Source organism: Dipodomys merriami, unplaced genomic scaffold (genome assembly GCF_024711535.1).
Source record: "Dipodomys merriami isolate MVZ:Mamm:240054 unplaced genomic scaffold, mDipMer1.0.p SCAF_4, whole genome shotgun sequence".
Taxonomy (NCBI): domain Eukaryota; kingdom Metazoa; phylum Chordata; class Mammalia; order Rodentia; family Heteromyidae; genus Dipodomys; species Dipodomys merriami.
The window spans coordinates 86,608,683-86,626,293 of NW_027205603.1; the positions used below are offsets into that span (position 1 = coordinate 86,608,683).

The following is a 17,611-nucleotide window of genomic DNA, read 5'->3' on the forward strand; positions in this document are numbered from 1 at the left end:
AATCTTGTAGCATGTTATCTAATTGTAATCATACAAGTAATACATGACTACATTTTTGAAAATCTCCTTGAGCAGCAGACAAACAGTGGCCCTGAGGCCCAGTCTCTTGCTTGCTTCTCCCAGGCTTCCGTGTAGTCACAGTGTGCAGCACAGTGTTATGTTACATGCTCGTTGCCTATGCTGCTCTATACCATGCTTATAGGCATCCAACTTCTGGAGGAATATGTCATGAAATCTTTCTATGTCTGTACATGGGAATGTGGTCTCATGTTTGTTAGTCTCTTGATCAGCTTTCTGTAAGTTGTCCTTGGATTTTAACGATGCAGTGAATATGTCATTTACATGTGAGGTGGGTTTTCTGATCTCTGTCATAGAAATCTAGAACAAACCTTTAAATAAATGCAATGAGGAAGGATTACAGAACCACAGAACATTAGTGGCAAAAGAATCCCCCCAAGGCAAGTCCAGTTTCCTTTTGTGAAGAGAGCCTGTAAGATCACTGATTACAAATACTCAAGACTGGTTGAATAACTTGGATCAAATTTTACTTTACTTCTTTTTCTCTGAGTCAGTGAGATTTCCTGAGACAACTGACCTTAATCACATCTTTTATTTCTCATTCATGGGCTATTTTTATCTTTGAATTTTTGAGCAAAACTCTGCAGAACTGTGATACAAAGGGAAAGGGATGGACACCAACCAGTGATCTTCAATGATGTCATGTAAACGGAGATGCTTGCCTGATTTCCCACAATGCTCAGTTCCAGGTAAATCTCACCCTCCTGTGTGGAGGACTCCTCAGTGTCCACCTCTTCCTGTCCCTGTCACCTCCTGTCCCTGTCACCTGTTTCCTCTCTGCTGCTTGTCCAGTAGCTACAATTTACAGTTCAGCTTCCTTGCCTCATCCCTGTCTGCCTGTGCCTCATCACCACTTCCTACCTTGATTTTTTTCTCTAACAATCCCTCTGCTCTGCAGATACACAGAGTCACATCTATATTCTTGTTTTCCCTTCTATATAAATAGGCTCTCATGGTTTCTTTGACTTGCTAATTAGTGCAGGATATACACTGATTTTTTCCCTTGACCAATGCATGCCATTGTGCAATGACCGGAACTGAGATACAAAGCAGCCATGCCACTCCCACGCTTCCCAAGCCCATGCATCTTCGCTAGCCATTTCCCATTCCCGTCCCAGTCCTCCTTGCAACCTCTTACCTGGTTTTGATTTGTAATTTGTCTTTATAATTTTTCTTTATAGGATGACTTTTGTATAGAGTCAAAACATATGTGTGTACTAGTACTGAGGTTTGAAGTGATAGTCTGGGCACTGTACCTTAGCTTTTACACTCAAGACTGTTGCTCTACCACTTGAGCCACAGCTCCACTTCTGGATTTTGGATGGTTAATTGGGATAAGACAATTTTTTTTCTGATGGAGGCATAGAATTCCACTGTGTATATATACCACATTTTCTTGATCCATTAATCTACTGAGGGGCATCTGAATTGGTTCCATATCTTAGCTATGGTAAATAATGCTGCAATAAACATAGTTGTGCTGGTAGCTTTAGTATGATCTTGTTTGTGAACATTTGGGTAAATGCCCAAAAGTGGGATTGCTGGGTCATAGGGGAGCTCTATGTGGAGTCTTTTGAGGATGGAGGGGAAGGGAAAAAAACAAATTGCTTAGATAGGGATACAGGTGGACCCACTGCAACAATGAGATGTATAAGACGTTTATGTTGAAAAATGAACTTTACAATTTTGGCTGGGGGTGGGGGGAGTGGGGGGGCCAGAGGTGGGAAGGAGGTGGGATGGATGGGAAGGGATGGAAAGGGGAAACAAAGGAGGAGGCAACAATGCTTGATAAGAAATGTACTCATTACCTTTCCATGTAATTGTAACCCCTCTGTACGGTATTTTCACAATAAAAAAAATTCTTACAGACTTTTGTGCTCACGCTTGCTTTGAACTGTGATCTTCAGATCTCAGCCTCTTGAGTAGCTAGGATTACAGATGTGAGCCACAGTGCCCAGCCCAACATATCTAGTTATTATGCCTCACATCTTTCAGTTGGCATCGTTGCATTTGGGTTCATTGATGTTGGATACATCAGCAGATCATTCATTCCTTGCTGAATAGTATCCCGTTGCATTCATGTATCACATTTTTAAAAATCAGCTTGAGTCACTTGCTCTAAGAAGTCTTCTGTGATGAATGGCTATGTTCTTTTCTCTGGGGCCCCAGACATACCTTCTGGGCTACAACTATCCATGAGTGTATCCCTGGTCACACTTAACTTTAGGAAAGGAGGACAGGTGCTATTCTTCTCATATACCAACATGGAGCATCAGGAGCAATATGTACTAGGTGCTCAGCTTCAAGCATGAATAGATCTCCCTTGGTATGAGGTTGCTTTAAAATTCAACTTACCTGATACACTTGATACAGTCTTACTTATTCTCACTACAACCTATGAAGTTGGCACTACTATCTATTTTCTACAAAGTAGGAACTTAGGACATTCCAATTTCGACCCCAAGTCCCTACTAAAACACAGTGTGACGTGCTTGCTATCCATTCCTCTGTAGCTTGAGTGGCTACAAGAATACAACTCTGTATTTCAATAGCAAATGCCTGTGTCCTTTCATCTGCCCTCCGGCTGGGTTCTCATCAAGCAAAATTAGTTCAAGTAAGACAGCAGTGGGATGGGCCAGCAGAGTTCTGGTTCCTACATGCAGGCGAATTCTTCGCAGATGGCCAGGCTTGGCTAGGAAATTACATACCGCCATCGCTCTGTGTGTGTGTGTGTGTGTGTGTGTGTGTGTGTGTGTGTGTGTGTGTGTGTGTGTGTGTGTGTGTGTGTGTGTGTGTGTGTGTGTGTGTGTGTGTGTGTGTGTGTGAGTCCCAGGAGCACCAAGCCTGCAGCTGGATGGCATCTGTCCCCATGCAGGGGGAAATAATGATAGGCCAGTGGAAAGCAGATTGAAAAGGCTGGTTTGACTGCCACACAACCAGCTGTCTCTCACTTGGGAAGATTAATCTGACCAATATCCCACCTAAGACAGAAAGAACAGACATCAGCCCCCTAAATGTGAGAGGGTTGGGGGTGGGGGGAATCTATGATTAAGGACAGGATGCAGGATGCAAACAGCATCGATAATGAAGACTATCTCTTTTCCCTTTCTAATTGACATGCAGCCCCTCACTTCTGTCAAAGACCAGGAGGGAATTAAATTCGACTCACATGGGCCAGTCGATCAAATCTGGCAAAGAGCTCGTTGAGCATCCTGACCAGCTCCTGAGCGGACAAGGTCGTAGAGAGGTTGGTAAATCCTTTAACATCTGCAAAAAGAATACTAAACAACAGGGAAAAGGGTAGGGGTGGGAGAAAGCATATTAATATTTCGATCCATTCTGAGAGACACATCAACTCTATTCAAGTAAAAATCAACTGATTCTGTTGTCTGAGATTTAAACATTCTCTGTCTTTAGGGTCCGGAGGGATGCCTTAGTGTTGTAACAAATAGTTCAGCAGGGAATCTAGAAATCAGACAGGACAAAAGGACAACTGAAAGCTGGTCTTCCTGTGCAAGACAGTGGGTGTAGGTAATACGAGCCACTCCAAAGGGCACTGAACAGACCGATCTGGTGTGAAAGGAAGCTGAAACTATGAATGATCTGTTCATTTGCCCCATCAGTGTAGACACTGGGAACTGACACACAGACCCCGAGGTTGAGGGAGAACATTGCAAACGCAGGGACACGTACTGGACATGGCGGGTTGGATTTAGGCTTTCTCAAAAATGCGGAGACCAGGTTGCAAAGCTAAGAGGCATCAGAGTGATGAATTAGTTCCTAAGAATCCTTAGGAACTAATTCATCACTAGTTCTTAGTTCCTAAGAATTAGTTCCTAAGTGAGGTGAGGTCTTAGGTCTGCATGTGGCTTGGTACCTGGGAAGAGGCAGTTGCCAACAGCCTGGAAAATCTGAACACTGCAGGGCACTATTTTGGTTAATCTGACTGGCAACCCTGTGAGACTAGGATTGCTTGTGGCCATTCACCTTGCCACACCACCCCAGGAAGGTCTGAAAGGAAGGCTGGACGAGGACACCATAGGACACCACGTCTGACCATGTTTTGCCTTCTCAGAGACATCAGAGGGGTATGTCATGCACCTGTGTCTTTACGCATGCCACATTCACTCCCTGGCATCACTTTGTTTCCTTTTGTGGCCTTTTAAAATCCTCTGTCCTTCATGGCACTACTGACAATGGTGACTGTGCTTTTATCGGGGTTACTCAGGCACGGTCAGGCAACCCCTCCTATAGGTCCTGCTCAACTTGTGCCCACCTGCCGTGGTTTTTAACAGTAGATAAGCCACAGAGACTCAGTGGGCTCCATCTATTAGTAAAAGAACACTGCAAATATCACTTCTGGGTTCACCTGCCTAGTCCGCTCATCGCTGGACACATTACATATTTTCTCAATATACTCAACAAATCAATCAATCAATCCTCTTTCCTCAGAATATAGTGATTGTGAGCACTGCGGGGGTGCAAGGTTATCACCGGGCCCACATTACCAGCATCTGCTTCAGCAAGAGCGCCAGGGGACTGCAGAGCACTCTGGAGATTGAGAAGCATGAGTGGAAGACACAGCTGTGTAACAGTGGTTTGGTGACTTCAAGACAGAGGCAGAGCCCAGGGCTCTGTTCTCATGTTATTGCTCATCCTGCTTCTGCTAAGTGCTGGGCTCAAGGTTATCAGCATAACCTTGAAGCCTTCTGAGAGGGATAGAAGGAAGGAAATGCATGGCGCATCATTAAAACTTTGAAATGTACAAGATGCAGCTTTTACGGAAGGTCCATCCAAAGAACCAACACACAAAGAAACACATAAAGTTAAATGTTAACACAAGCAAGACAGAAGGTAGAATGAGCATGGGGTGGGTGAGGGCTTGCTATGAAGAGGATAATGGGGCTGGAAATGATTTCAGAGATACTTGTAACACTCTAGTGGGTTGACTTTGGGGCTAGGGAGGGGTTGTGGCAACCTTAGAGAGGCTGAGAACAGACAGTCCTTCCCCTGTTTTCCTTGTCTCTGGTCTTATTTTAGCACCCAGAATCCATCAGGGCATGGCGGATGTGGATGGATGCAGGAGAGACCATTCTACTCCTGGTTATCTCCATCTTCCCAATACCATGAGAGCCTCCGGACATGGCATCTCCCAACATGCTGAGCAGAGCTGGGGATGCCTGTGGGGGTACTGGAGTAGGGATGGAGCTTGAGGGGGTACAGATTCTTCTCTCCTAGAAACTCTGCCCCTGGCGTGGAGAATGTAGGGCCGGAAGCTATATATGAATGTGGAGTGGTGCTAACTACTGGAAAAGGATCTCCAATGACTGAAATAAGTGGACAGCGCTGGAGGATGACAGCAGGCAGCTAATAATCTGGCTTGGACCAGAAGGAGCATAAAAAAGTGACCAGCATAGGCCACAAGCCGACCATGGCCTTTACTGAACTTGAAGCTCCTCAGTTGTGAAGCTGTGAGTGCATGGGTTTGTGAACTATGCTTTATTTTTTTCTTTTTAAAGGTAGTTATACTTCCTTTCTTCTTTCTCCATGGAGACAAGCACTTTCATATGCTATAGGATATATATATATATATATATATATATATATATATATATATGCACACATGCACACACAGATATTTGCACAATTCATATATTTTTTATATACTGCTATGTAATGCATTTATTTTCTTCCAAAAAGCCTATCCGATTTCCGCTGTCTCTGGACCAGCGCTGATGCCCCAACCACTTTGCCACCCAGGGAAGTAACACTAAAGACAAATTAGCCTCCACTCAGACCCATGCTCTCCCTTCACTGCAGCAAAGCCCTTCATCCAGAATTCATGTATTGCTTTCTCACTTGACTGACCCTACCTTAGAAAAGGCCAGTAAGGGTCATCAGTTCTAGAAAACCTTCTGACCACACACAAAATATCCAGCCCCTAATTGCCTCTTTCTGCTTTTTGTGGTCAGCGAGTTCACTTTGCCTAGAACTTAGTAAAAGCACTCCACAGTGCGTTGATGAACAGGTACTACTATCCTAGACTCGGTATGGATGAGCTCTTATCTTCTGTAGCACTCAGTCCTATCTGAGGGCATCTCGTACTGAAGTTACGTTTTATTTTCTCAGCAAAGGCTCTTGGCAAACTCAAGCATCTACATGGAGGGTGCCGCTATGTCGCTAAAGTGCTGCGTCAGAATCATAGTGTTGAAATGTACACGTCACTGCTTACAAGACAGATGACACTTAGAGAGTTAGGCTTGCATTTCCTACCAAACATGGGGAAATTTCCACCTTAATTGTCTCTCTGTCTCTCTCTGTCTCTCTCTCATGCACATACATATTCACATGCATTTATGTCCTGGTGGCACTGATGTTTAAACTTGGCTTCACTTGCTCCTCCTCTTCTTGGTTCATATGGTGTTCTGCCACCTGAAACAGGTGTTTAACCCTACTTTTTTGCTAGTTATTTTGGAGATGGAGTTTAGTCGACTTTCCTACTTGGTCTGGCCTTGAACCACAGATCTCCAGATCTCATTTTTCTAAACAGCTGGGATTACAGGTATTAGCCACTGGTAGCTTGATTCTACCTTATGGTATTTGGTGGGAGAGAAATACAATGATACCATACAAGCCAAAAATGCCACATTCATGTTTATTAGCACTTCTAGCAAATGACTGGGCTCAGATAATCAGGCATAGCTGTCCTGGGCTCTAACTTGACATACAAAGGAGGAGGAGCAATCTGGGGTCCAATAAAAGCTGTAATATGTGGCATTATGGCAGGGGACAGCTCTTGGTAGCATAGTTGTGAGATGGGGCAGTGAGGTTCTAATTGGCCTAGTGCCTCGCTTCATTCGAGTCCATGTAAGCGTCTCCACTCGATGTGAACTGCCACATAGCTCCTCACTACATTTCCAGTCAGTCATGGTTGGATCATTTGTATATTACTAAAAAGTATGTCAATACAGTAGTCCCTTATTGTATTGTTCTAGATATACTTCTGAGGAAAGCAGTATGTATACTGTAGTCTACAGATCTCATTTGGGGATTCTTTTTCCAATCCTAAATTAAAAGAGCTTGCCTTTCCTACTGAAACTATAACAGGCCTACAGAATGGGTGGAAAGCTGAAAGTCAACAAGGAAATATAACCAGATTCTCTGTCCTTCTCCAGCATCAGTTCAGAAGTGTAGAACTCAGTGATGAAACATCCCCACGTAATGAACCAAGCAACCAAATGAAGGAAGGCTTTGGCGTCAGGCAGCAGCAGTCCCTGTAGGGAGATACCGGCGGCCAGCGGCCGGCTGGTTACAACGCGACCTGGGCAGGAAGGCTGTGCTTCTCACCTGACGTTCTCGTAGCGATGGATGTAGATCCGGTGAAACTGGTGCTGCAGATGCTCATCCTCCACGTTCGTCATGTCATTGATCATTTCCAGGACTACAAACCGGGGCAGCACAGACAATACCAGCCGCTCCTGGAAGAAACAAGACAGGAAGCCTTGTCAGCCCCCTCTACTGAGTCCTGGTGGATGTGTGGAAGGTCTGAACTCTTAGACGAACTTCTTAATGGATTCCTAGCCCAGACCACCTTGTGGACCTGTGAGACATCTGTTGAGTACTTGCCATTTTTCACAGTGGGCTGGGTGTGGAGTATCAAATGGTGAATTAATGAATGCGGTTCCTATCGTTGTGAAACGTTACATTCCTTTTTAAATTTTTTTTATTATCTTTAAGTAGTTGTACAAAGAAGTTCCTATTCTACAAAACAGTATATAAATACAAAGTTTCTGACAACATTGTCACCCATCACTCCTAACCTACTCCTTCTATCACTTCTTTATAAAATTGTGATTAGATAATTACACAAATTTCACATATTTCACAGTATTGTGGAGTAGTGATACTTAGTTAAAGTCACAAACACAGTTTAACCTTCACAAGGCAAAGTGTCATTACTATCATATATAAAGCTTGTGAATTCTATGAGCTTTGACAATACAATTATTTCTTCCACATCAGGTGATATTTATGTTTCTTTCCTTTTGCTTAGTGTAAGCTGTTCCCTCTTTCCTTCTCATTCCTCCCTTCCCATCCCTGTCTTTGGGTTGCTTAGTTCATTTTTTATCTATGTCCAGTGTAGCTGATTGGCCCCTCTGTTGTATGTTTTCCCATTTTCTACTGATTCTGTGTACTCCTCCTAGCATCCCTCCATTGCATGCACACACACACACACACACACACACACACACACACACACACACACACACACACACACACACCATATATATGGTCAAGAACATGGAGTCATTTAGCAATGATAGGACAAAATGAGTAGAAGTCCTTTGTTTCTCAAGTCTTGTTTACTTTGTCATATCTCCTTGCATTTTGGCTTTAGCATCCACATATCAGGGAGAAACTTTACATTCTAATACACAACAGACTACATGTCACAGCCCAGACATACAGCTATGCACATGTGCACACATGCACAGGCGTGCACACACACACGCTGAACAAGAGTGACAAGTGGCATGTAAGCACAAAACATATTAAAAGGATATGATGGTTAACGGCATAACTTGAATCAGTGATTACCAGTGACATCTCTTTGGAATTAATGGTTAAACTGAGACCTGAAAGTTTGTAATGAGCCACACTTGTATAGGTCAAGAAGCCCAGAAAATGTGAAAAATAGCAAATGTGAATGGCTTGAGGCAGAAATGAGCAATGATGTGGGTATCGATCAGGGGATATGGTAACAAGGAAGGAGTGGAGATAGATCCTGCAGCCCGTTTGCCTGTAGTTCCAATTATCATGGGAGACCACTAGGTGGTACTAAGCAGAAAGGTGACCTCAACAGATCCACATTATATTTTAAACTATGGATTGTGGGGGTGATGTCCACCGGTGGGGAAGTTCCTTCAGTGGTCTTGCTGGGAGTCAGGCTGGAGATACACAGGGCTGGTATCCAATAGAGATGGCAGGAAGGAAAGCAGACAGCCCCTGGGATGTCTGGGTTCTGAGAGTGGCAGCTGTGGCACTGATGTGGGGCCGAGAAATATAGGACAGACACTCAGTTTAAGCGGCACTAACTCCTTCTAGAAGATGAGAAGAAATGAGCCACACGTGAGCCCCTGGAAGTGGGACCCCCCAAACACCTGGTAGGGCAATCTTCTTTGAGACAGTAGCTGGTTACTTAGCAACACTAACTAAATCCCAGAACAGGATCCTGTTGCAGTCACCACAACAGAGTCCGGCTTCTGACACATGGTTTTCTGTGGTGCTGAGCTGAGGTTAAGACAGACATGTTCTAATCACTGCAGATTCTCCCGTCTCTGTAGTTACAGGTGGATCTTAACATTGCCATTAGGAAACAGGTCTCACAGGTTTCACACAAAACTCTGAAAATAGACATGCAGAAATGGCTTTTGCTGTGTGGGACAGATGAGTCTAAACAAGATTAAATGACTCTGTATGATCCGAGCAGAGAGAACACAACCGTGTATCCTGTGAGTCCCTGCTGGGATGCTTCGTGAGATGAGAAAAGCCCTGGGTTTTGAGCCTGTCGGAGCCATTTGGGTCCTACTTCCCACCATTTAATAGAAATGTAGCATTGTTGAGAGGCATTAACTCTCCCTGCCTTTTCCCCTTAATGTGGCAAGAAGCAAAAAATATCTTCTCCTTTGTGGAGTGGTTATGAGACTTCAATGAAGTGAGAGGCTCAAGGGACCTGGCATGGTTTCCTCTCTTTCCACTCTCCTCGACTTAATCCTGCTTCTCTTGCAAAGAGCTTTATTAAGGAAGTGCTCACAGAGTGTTGTATGATGATGCTTTTCTCTCTCTCGAAAGCTGTCCCATCCTGGGGCTCAGAGCTGTGTCTTTTGTGTGTGCATCTACAACATGTTCGTTTTGTGACTATCCATGCTATTTGTCTAATTCCCAGATCCTTGTGGCCCTGCACACTCCAGGGCTGCTGGGTGGGAGAGGGTGCTGAGCAAGGCTATGAGGGTCTCTAGTACCCTGGGGGGAATGTTTATTAAGACACCATTCACAACACTATGAATAGCCAGAGTAAGCAAAGCAGTGAACTGGAGTACGAGGTTCGTGTGCACCTGGGACTCTGTGGTCTGTTGGTAAGGAGTTTAATTGTACATTGTGTTTTCACCCGTGATGCATTAGGGGTGATGTCTAAGAAATGATGTGGCAGGCAGACAGAAAGAACAAAGGGCTTTGCCAGGGGGAGAGCCCCACAGAGCATGGCAAGGTGGTGATGCTGAGCATAAAATAATCTGGGGTGGGGGAGAGAGGCCAGAAAAGGCATCTGTTCCAAGACATGGTTAAGGAGATCCCCTTCCCAGAAATCCAAGCCTCTCAATGTGCTTGTGGGCTTCTCTTGTGGATCTTACACTCTTGACCATCCAGCTTCATAAGAATACAACTGCACAGGCCTCCTACACCCACTGAATTGGAGTCTGGGGAGAGGGGTGAAATGAGGGTTTGATGATGAAGATGGTGGAGACATTTAGGCAGGACTGGGAGCTGCTGGCTGACGGTGAATCAAGTCTATGGCCACTCAGAATTTACTATAATTCATAAAAGGAATCAGCAGAGAAGACTGCCTAGCTTTAATAAAACTCACCACCCAGGTTGTAAATAGTAGAGGATTCAGCACAGATTTGCCTGACTTCAAATAGTAGGTCTTCTGCTGTACCAGCCACACTTCCTGCAAAATACGAGCTCATATCCTCCCAAACTAGCCCGGAGCTCTTTAAAATCACATCCCATTGTTAAGGCCACAGAAGGGTAAATCCGGGGTCGAGAGAGAACTAACTATATGCAATGAGACCCTGGAGTCAGAAAGAAGATGAGGGAGAAATTTCTAAAAGAGGGGGAGGAGATCCAGAAAACTGAATGAGGCATTTGCTTGTTGACTAATTTTTACTCACATATTGCTTCATTTAATATGGTTTTAAAATTATCACATTTAAATAGCTGTTTGGAAAGTTGTACGATGTTTATTGCCAGGAGGATGTAATAGGTAAAATACTAGAAGGGGGATTTACTGAGGTGGAGCCTGGCAGTGTCCCCTTGCTAGCTACTTCTTTTTTTGTTGGTCAGCTGTGGGGCTTGAACTCTGGGCCTGGGCACTGCCCCTCAGCTCTACAGCTCAAGGTGAGCGCTCTACCACTTGAGCCACAGCACCACTTACAGTTTTCTGGTGATTTATTGGAGATCACAGTCTCATGGACTTTCCTGTCCAGGCTGGCTTTGAACCCTGATCCTCAGATCACAGTCTCCTGAGTAGCTAGGATTACAGGCGTGAGCCACCAGAGCCCGGCCAGCTAGCTACCTATTGCATAGAACTGAGAATCCTGCCATTACTTGGGTACTGCATTGAGGAGCATCATGAATAATTTCACATCCTACTCATTGCTCTGTACAGAAAGGATATCTCATGGTCTCCTAGAAATGAGAGGTAAAGACCCTTCCCACAGTCACACAACAAGGAAGGGGCTAGTGTTTACTCAGAAGATTCTAGATGAAAGCTTCATTTTACCTTACCAGAGAAATCTGTTTCTACAAAGAAATATATCCCTTGAAGCTTGATTCTCTGAAGTGGAAAATGTGGAAAATTTAATTACCATTGAAATCGCATGAGCGCGCCCATCACTAAACAAAGTATACCTGTAATTCTCAAAGGGCCCTTTGCTGAACACATGAAGCCACCAAAACCCCAAACAAGCACAGGGCACAGTGAAAATGAATCAGTGACAACAGGCCAGGGATGCTTGGAATTTTTGCCACCACATACTCTGAAAGTTCAAAGCAGTTTTTAAGAAGAAGCTTGACAACTTCAAATGTGTGCCTGAGGTGTGTTTTCCCCTTATGGAACTTAAGATATGGGGACATGGAATCTGTTTGAGTAAAGGATTGTCTCAAAAGCAGCTGACTGAAAGCATCGTGTGCTATGTTTTCAGTATCAATGATGCAGATTAGCCACATGGAAAGAGATGCAGAACATATTGCTGAGAAGAAAATGTGTGGAAGGATCCCATTCATGAGCTACTTCCTGAATGCTGCATGCCTAGAACCATCCTGGGGCTTGAACTCAGGGCCTGAGCACTGTCTCTGAGCATTTGTGCTCAAGGCTAATGCTTTGCTACCTGAACTGAAGTTCTGCTTCAGATTCTTTGGTGGTTACCTGAGATAAGAGGCTCACGGACTTTCCTGCCTAGACTGGCTTTGAATCTCAATCCTTGGGCACTGGGCAGTAGTTCATTTTTTAATATTTTTTCTTTCCTTAGTATGGTTCTATATTTTCCTCTGATTACTGTTACTATTGTTATTGTTATTATTATTATTATTATTATTATTATTATTATTATTATTATTCAGAAGAGCAATTCTGTGGTGATCTGTCTTTGGAAGTGGCCAGTTGTAACTTTGTGTGAGCCATTGCAGCTCAGCCTCGCTCACCGGCTAACCTCTGTCTTCTCTTCTCTCCCCTGCACACACGGCAAGGATCCTGTATGGCCATCGTTGTCCTCTATGCAAAGAGGATCATGGACTGTGGAATGGTGCTTGGGATGCTGTCATGCTTAGGACTGTAATGACTGCCTTGAATGCACTTCCTCCCTTGCGCCCCGTCGTTAGCCCCGGGGTCCTGTTCTCTTTCAAATTTCATTTCTTGGTGGAGGAGATTCATCATTCCCTTTGCTATCACATGGTGCTAGTCTATTTGAATGTCAATGGGTAAAGTGAGCTCTTTGAATTCATCTTTTCATATCCGAGTCCTGAGCAGAATGTTTTGGATAAGAAGACTTCAACAAAGGCACGAGTAATGAATCAGCAAACAGACCACGGGTCTGAATATGAACAGTGGAATAAACCAAGTATGCCTGTGGGAAAAACAAAAACAAAAAACAAAACCTGCTAACCTCAAGCACTAATAGACTTAGCGAGTTTGAATCTTCCCAAATGCCAGGCCAACATTTCCATTCTTGAACCCCCGAACGCTGAGATGTTGGTAAAAGGTGCTGAAGGGGTGAGAGGGAAGATGGTCCTAGTTTGCTGGAGTCGAGACTGCAGCTGCTTCCAAATGGGGTGTCCAATAGCTGGTCCTAAAAACTGATGTAGGCCAGAAGTCTAAGCCTTTCGACTGTAATATGCAGGGAGGGAAAAACAGCAGCCCAGAGATGCCCTGTGGCATTCCACAGAGCCCATAGAAATGTGTGAACAGAATGGTTTATTCACAAATGATGATCTATAAGCACATGGGTGGGAAAGACAGTCATTTCAAGGCACTAAAATCCAGTTTATAAGTAACTGTAGCTAAGTGAACAAATAAGCTGCCCTGTAGTCCATCAAAATGGCTGTCCATTCCTGACCTTCCGCTTCATGTGTTCCTTTCATGTTTCATTTATTTGCTCTTTTGTTCACACTCATAATTACTTGATTTTCTACAGCTTTCAGTTATTTGTCTTTAAAAAAACCTGTCCTCTGGGGCTGGGAAGGTGGCTCAGTGGTAGACTGCTTGCTTCACATGCATGAGGCCCTGGGTTCGATTCCTCAGAATCACATCAACAGAAAAAGCCAGAAGGGGTGCTGCGGTTTAAGTGGTAGAGCGCTAGCCTTGTGCTGAAGAGCTGAGGGACAGTGCCCAGGCCCAGACGTCAAGCCCCACAAACAAACCTCTCCCACTTGAATGTGAGCTCTGGGAAGGGGCACACAGAACTCCTTTTGTTGAGCACACCTGCCCTAGTACCTAGACAAGTACCTGGCACATGAAAGGCTTCCAGTGTTTATCTGTTGTATACAGTCTCTGCAGTGATGGTCTTTATTTAATTGACTCTTGCATTTCCAATCCATAGTAACTATAAACTAAGAGTATATCATACCACAGAGTGGAAAAATATACCTTATGAGGGTACTGATGGCTGAAACACTAATCTAAAATATATATTGCCCTGTGTTCAGATGGCATTCTATATTTCACTAGATTGATGGAAGATTTCATTATTGCTATCATCTGTTTTACCTCTAATTTAGCAATTACAATGTCAGTTCATTGTCCAGAGAAATCTTCATGACGATTTTTATCCTTAAAGGCAAAAGAAATCACAATTTTTACACTCTTCATTTAACCTTCTTCCTTATTAAATATTTATATTTGTGTGACATTTGAAAGGCAATAAAGAATAAAGCATCTGTAAAAGCTATAACTCTAAAATTCCTGTAACAGTGTTTAATGCCAAGGACTGCAGAGGTTGTGTGTGTGTGTGTGTGTGTGTGTGTGTGTGTGTGTGTGTGTGTGTAATATCATGATGTCTTTGTGGTCCGATAGGGAGAAGGTAGATATTAATTAGATAATCGCAGAAATAGTTGTACAACTACTTCAATCACAGATGCAAATGAAAGAGACATACTTAGTGAATTGAAAGTCCACTGTGGGTGTGGTTAATTTTGATGAGCATTTAGTTAATTGAAGTGTACAAGCATTCATGTGTGCCCGAGTGCCTGTGCATGTGCTGGCAGGTGTGAGAGAACATTGTGTGCAAGGCCGAGTGGAAACGAAAGTCATAACTGTCTTGAGAGCCCACAAGAAGGACCATGGCTTGTGTGCAGTAGAGTAAAATGGAATAGACCAAAGTGAGGTGATGAAAAGGGGTCTCAAGAGTAATGAGTTTGTTTGGCAATAAGATACATAATCAGAGTGGATAGTTTTTCCCCCGAGGCAGGTGTAAAGCTTTATTTACTCTGGAGTGACAAATGAAACCAGCAGCTATGATGTGCTGCCCACCTTCCCTACATTTGTCAGGTGTTGCTACCTAAGGGGAACACTGACTGCAGTCCAGCCTTTCAAAGCTCTGTGGTGGGAATTCCCTGACGAAAGGTACAGTTAGTGTTAATCCCATTTGTCTATTTTCACTTGCAATCCTTTTGTTTGGGATTATAGCCCAAAATCATTTCTATCTATGCTTTCTCTAGTAGTTTTGTCATTGGGATCCAAATATGTCTAATCAATCTGGAATTTTTGTTACATGATGTGAGACAATGACCACATTTTATTCCTCTGCGGGTAATCAGTTTCCCCAGCACCATTTATTAATGACTGCATCCTTTATTCATTTTGTGCTACTGAAGTACGCAGAAGATCAATAGCTCTTGTCTGGATCCACAAAGCCGAATCAAACCAAACCTATGTCTTCTTCTTTGGATGATCATCACCAAGCAAATCAAGATCGCTGTTTGACCATCTGCCACCTACTGTCTTACTCAAAGCCGTACATGCACAGGAAGAAGGTTTCTACCACTACGTAGGCAGAGGCAGGACTGACACAACTAGAAAGAGCCTGGCGATGGCTGGGCTGGTGGTGGACATGATGACTGCCTTGTCTGGCCAAGGGAAGCTGACTCAGATGACTGCTTCCACAAGACTATCAACAGTGGGAAGTTGAATGCAGTTCGAACAGAGGGCCCATGAAATTCTGTATATGAACAAGCTGGGCTTGCGAGGTGGTCTGACCGTGAACATAGTGGAAGCCTGGGAAAGCTAGTGCTGAACCCTATATGACTGTATGACTAGCACCTCTGACATTTCTGTCATGGCTCCACAGACAGCTGACTTGGCTCTGGCTCCACACAGCCCCCAGTTTTGATCGTGAACGCTGCTGTTCTTAGGCAGCATGCCGAAGCCCTTATAGTACTTGATGACTACGCTTTGAGACACCAGCCTTTTCTTTCCCTACTCTCCTCCACTCTACTTCTTGACAAACAGCACATTGAGGGTTTTCTTTCCTTAACATTCCCAATCACATTCTTGACCATCTTCACAAATCTCTCCTCGGTCCCGTGCTGAATTCCACGCGTCTTTTGTGGCGCTGTGAAGTCATTTGAGCACCATGCGCAAGGAGAGCTAGCTCCTACCTTCTGTCTCTCCTTCCTCCCTTGTGAGGCCTGCCACACAACCGTGTTGTTTACCTAACCAGGCTACACATGCAACGAAAACAGCAGGGAATCAGTTACGTTCACGACCAGATCCTCTACCATTTTAGCACTTGAAAGTTAGTAGGTGCTAAGTAGATAGCTTGTTGGCAAGCGTGTTAAGAGTGCATCGGCAAGTGTTCTAGGAAAAAGGAACTGGATCCAACTCCTGACTGCATCCTCCACAGTGGCTCATAGTGTCTCTGGAATAGAATGTTCAAGAATTATTTCTAAGTGGCAACACTCTTTCATTCCTCAAGTGTCATGTGGTCTATGCATTCGTGGGAGATTTTTGCGAATAAATATTCCAAAGTGAATTCTGCAGCAGCCGGGCTTGCCAGGCTGTAGCCATTTGTGCCCCTGGCAACTTTCCCAGGTCTTCCCAATGAGAAGCATTTTCTGCACGACGATGAGAGTTTGCCTGGAGTCTGCTTATAAAAGCCCATTTCCAACACTTTTGTGTCTCTTGGATTTGTTCACTGCTCGAGAAACATCATTCAACTCCCCTGAAAACACAATCTGAAAGAAAATAAGAAATCCCTAGCTCTTTCTGAGGCTCAATCTATGCTTTGCTGGCTTTGGAGATCACAAGCCCAGAAGTTAGGGCCTGGGTGGCCTGGGGTTCTCATTCTGCATAACTTCTTTTCATTTGCAAGAAGACCCACGGGCTGCTTCAAAGTCCATCAGTATCTCCTGTCTGGATTTCCCCCATCGCTCATACAACATCTTCTATTCATATCCTCAAAATGGCTTCACAGCAGCCACTGGCACCAGAACACCCTGAGGAAAGTCAAGGTGAACACTGTGCGAGACTCAGTAGTTATATTTCATGCAATTGATTTTTTTTTTTTGGCGTAGAACCAGCTCTGTGATACTGACCAGGCTTCTGGACCTATGCTTCTGACTGGGTTCAGGAAGCCATTGCTTCTTTATAGTTCTTACTGACCAGAGACCTCTGCTCCACTTTTCTCATTCCACCGCTGGCAAAGCAGTGAAAACTACAACCAGGGTCCAGGCTCTGGAGAGACGCTTGTCTTGGAGTTAGAGGCTATATCTTTTTTTAATTGATCATGCGCTTTGTAGCTTGCCATGTGCTTTACCTCCTTAGTCACATTTATTATCACACTGGCTGTTTTCTTATAGCCACTGTAATGTAGGAAGAAACTGAAAATCAGAACCCAAAGTCATGTATTTGAAAAGTGTACAGTGGAGATCACAACTCATGCTCTTTCTCTCTCTGAAATGTGGATCATAATTTCATCCACTTCATTATTTATTCACCAAGTCAGTGGAGAGCATCAGAAAACGAAACAGTCTCTCTGAGGAACTAATGTTGCAAAGGCAATCAACCAACCATACAGAGGATTAAGGGGAACTGGCAGCTGCTTTGGCTGAAGGGCCAAGGAAGGAGTCTTCAAGGAGGGCTGAGACATGAGCAGCTGGCCTGCAGGGAAGGTAAGGAAGGGGCTTTAGGCACAGGGCAGCAGCAGGTACTGAGGCAATGGTATACTACCTTCCATTGAAATCACTCATTCAGCACATTTTT

At 44.1% G+C, this 17,611-nt stretch overlaps 1 protein-coding gene across 3 annotated transcripts in view; it reads right to left on the reverse strand.

Annotated features, from left to right (window-relative positions):
- Positions 1-17,611, reverse strand: part of Adcy8 (adenylate cyclase 8) — a 196,252-nt gene that overhangs the window by 106,120 nt on the left and 72,521 nt on the right. For all 3 annotated transcript variants that reach the window (XM_069991418.1, XM_069991417.1, XM_069991416.1), the window contains exons 3-4: positions 7,426-7,556; positions 3,248-3,359 (exon numbers count right to left, since the gene is read on the reverse strand). In XM_069991418.1, coding sequence (XP_069847519.1) covers positions 3,248-3,359; positions 7,426-7,556 — 243 coding nt within the window. The remainder of the gene's footprint in view (positions 1-3,247; positions 3,360-7,425; positions 7,557-17,611) is intronic.